Source organism: Fulmarus glacialis, unplaced genomic scaffold, assembly GCF_000690835.1.
Source record: "Fulmarus glacialis isolate BGI_N327 unplaced genomic scaffold, ASM69083v1 scaffold23646, whole genome shotgun sequence".
NCBI classification, from domain to species: Eukaryota; Metazoa; Chordata; class Aves; order Procellariiformes; family Procellariidae; genus Fulmarus; species Fulmarus glacialis.
The window spans coordinates 1-1,764 of record NW_009219067.1 but is presented as its reverse complement, the minus strand read 5'-3'; the positions used below and the strand labels follow the sequence as shown (position 1 = coordinate 1,764).

General features: G+C 62.6%; 1 protein-coding gene across 1 annotated transcript in view; it reads left to right on the top strand.

Annotated features, from left to right (window-relative positions):
* ILVBL (ilvB (bacterial acetolactate synthase)-like) overlaps nt 1–1,640 on the top strand; it is a gene marked incomplete at its 5' end in the record, with an annotated part of 1,926 nt that extends 286 nt beyond the window's left edge. The window contains 4 exons of the mRNA XM_009580249.1: nt 3–43; nt 130–201; nt 306–411; nt 1,440–1,640. Of these exons, the coding sequence (XP_009578544.1) occupies nt 3–43; nt 130–201; nt 306–411; nt 1,440–1,618 (398 nt within the window). The remainder of the gene's footprint in view (nt 1–2; nt 44–129; nt 202–305; nt 412–1,439) is intronic.
* Between the last annotated feature and the right edge of the window lie 124 nt (nt 1,641–1,764).

The window sequence follows — 1,764 nt, the reverse complement described above, 5'->3', positions numbered from 1 at the left end:
AGGGTTCGCGCTCGGCGCCAAGCTCTGCCATCCCGACGCGGAGGTAACGGGGATGCGGTGGCCTGTGGGGACGGTGGCCACCGTGCCACCCGCGTGGCTTCACGGTGTTTGTCCCCTCCCCGGTGCCAGGTTTGGGTCCTCTACGGTGACGGCTCGCTGGGCTACAGCTTGATGGAGTTCGATACCTTCGTGCGGCACAAGGTCAGATGACGCCAAAAATGGGGTGTGGAAGGGGGGAAATGGAGTCTTGTCCCCGTCCCAGGGTGTCACCGGGGCGCGGTGGCCCCGTGCTTTGTCCCCTACAGACGCCGGTCATCGCGCTGGTGGGCAACGACGCGTGCTGGAGCCAGATTGCCCGGGAGCAAGTGGCTTTGCTGGGCAGCAACGTGGCGTGTGGCCTCGAGTACCTGGGTGAGCACCGTGTCCCCTTCTTTGTCCCCAGATTTGGGGACACCCAGGTGACCCCTAGGGTGGATTGAGCCATGCCTGGTGGCATCATGACACCTTGGGGTGGATCAAGCTGTGCCTGGTGGCATCATGTCACCCTAGATCGTGCCATGCCCGGTGGCACTGTGTCACTCTGGGGTAGATTGAGCTGTCCCAGGTGTCACCACGTCACTCTAGAGAGGATCAGGCCATGCCTGGTGGCATCATGTCACCCTGGATCGAGCCATGCCTGGTGCCACTGTGTCACCCTGAGGTAGATCAAACTGTGTTGGGTGTCACCACATCACTCTGGGGAGGATCAAGCCATGTCTGGTGGCATCATGTCACCCTGGATCGAGCCATGCCCGGTGGCACTGTGTCACCCTGGGGTAGATTGAGCTGTCCCAGGTGTCACCACATCACTCTAGGGAGGATCAGGCCATGCCTGGTGGCATCACGTCACTTTGGGGACCATCAAGCCACAGTCAATGGTCACGTCATCTCCAGGAAGGATTGGATTGGACTGTGCCTGGTGGTCCCGTGTCACCCTTGGGAGGATCAAGTCATGCCTGGTGGCACCGTGTGACCCTGGGTCAGGCCATGTCTAGTGGCACCATGTCACTCTTGGGAGGATCAGGCCATGCCTGGTGGCACCGTGTGACCCTGGGTCAGGCCATGTCTGGTGGTACCATGTCACCCTTGGGAGGATCAAGTCATGCCTGGTGGCACCATGTCACCCTGGATCAGGCCATGCCTTGTGGCACCATGTCACCCTTGGGAGGATCAGGCCATGCCTGGTGGCACCGTGTGACCATGGGTCAGGCCATGTCTGGTGGCACCGTGTGACCCTGGGTCAGGCCATGTCTGGTGGCACCGTGCCACCCTGGGGAGAACGGAGCGCGGTAGCCCAGCGTCACCCCGTATTGACCCATGCCCGGTGGCCCTGTATCGCCCCAATATCAAGTCATTCCCATGGAGGTGACAGAGCCACCATCACTGTCCCCTCCCTACAGACTACCACGCGGTGGCCGAAGCTCTGGGTGGCAAAGGCTTCGTGGTGGGTCGCCCGGACCACGAGCGGCTGGACGCCGTCCTCCGCGCCGCACAGGATGCGTGCCGCCAAGGCCGCCCCGTCCTCATCAACGCCCTCATCGGCAAGACCGACTTCCGCGATGGCTCCATCTCCGTCTAGGGACAGTGTCCCCAAAATGTCCTGGCTGTGTCCCCAGCTGGAGGGGGGGGGGACACAGGGGAAAGGGGTGACACTGGTGCTGTGCCCCCCTCCCCATCCCGGGGGACAGCCGCATCCCTCGGGCAATAAAACAGCACCGTGTGCCC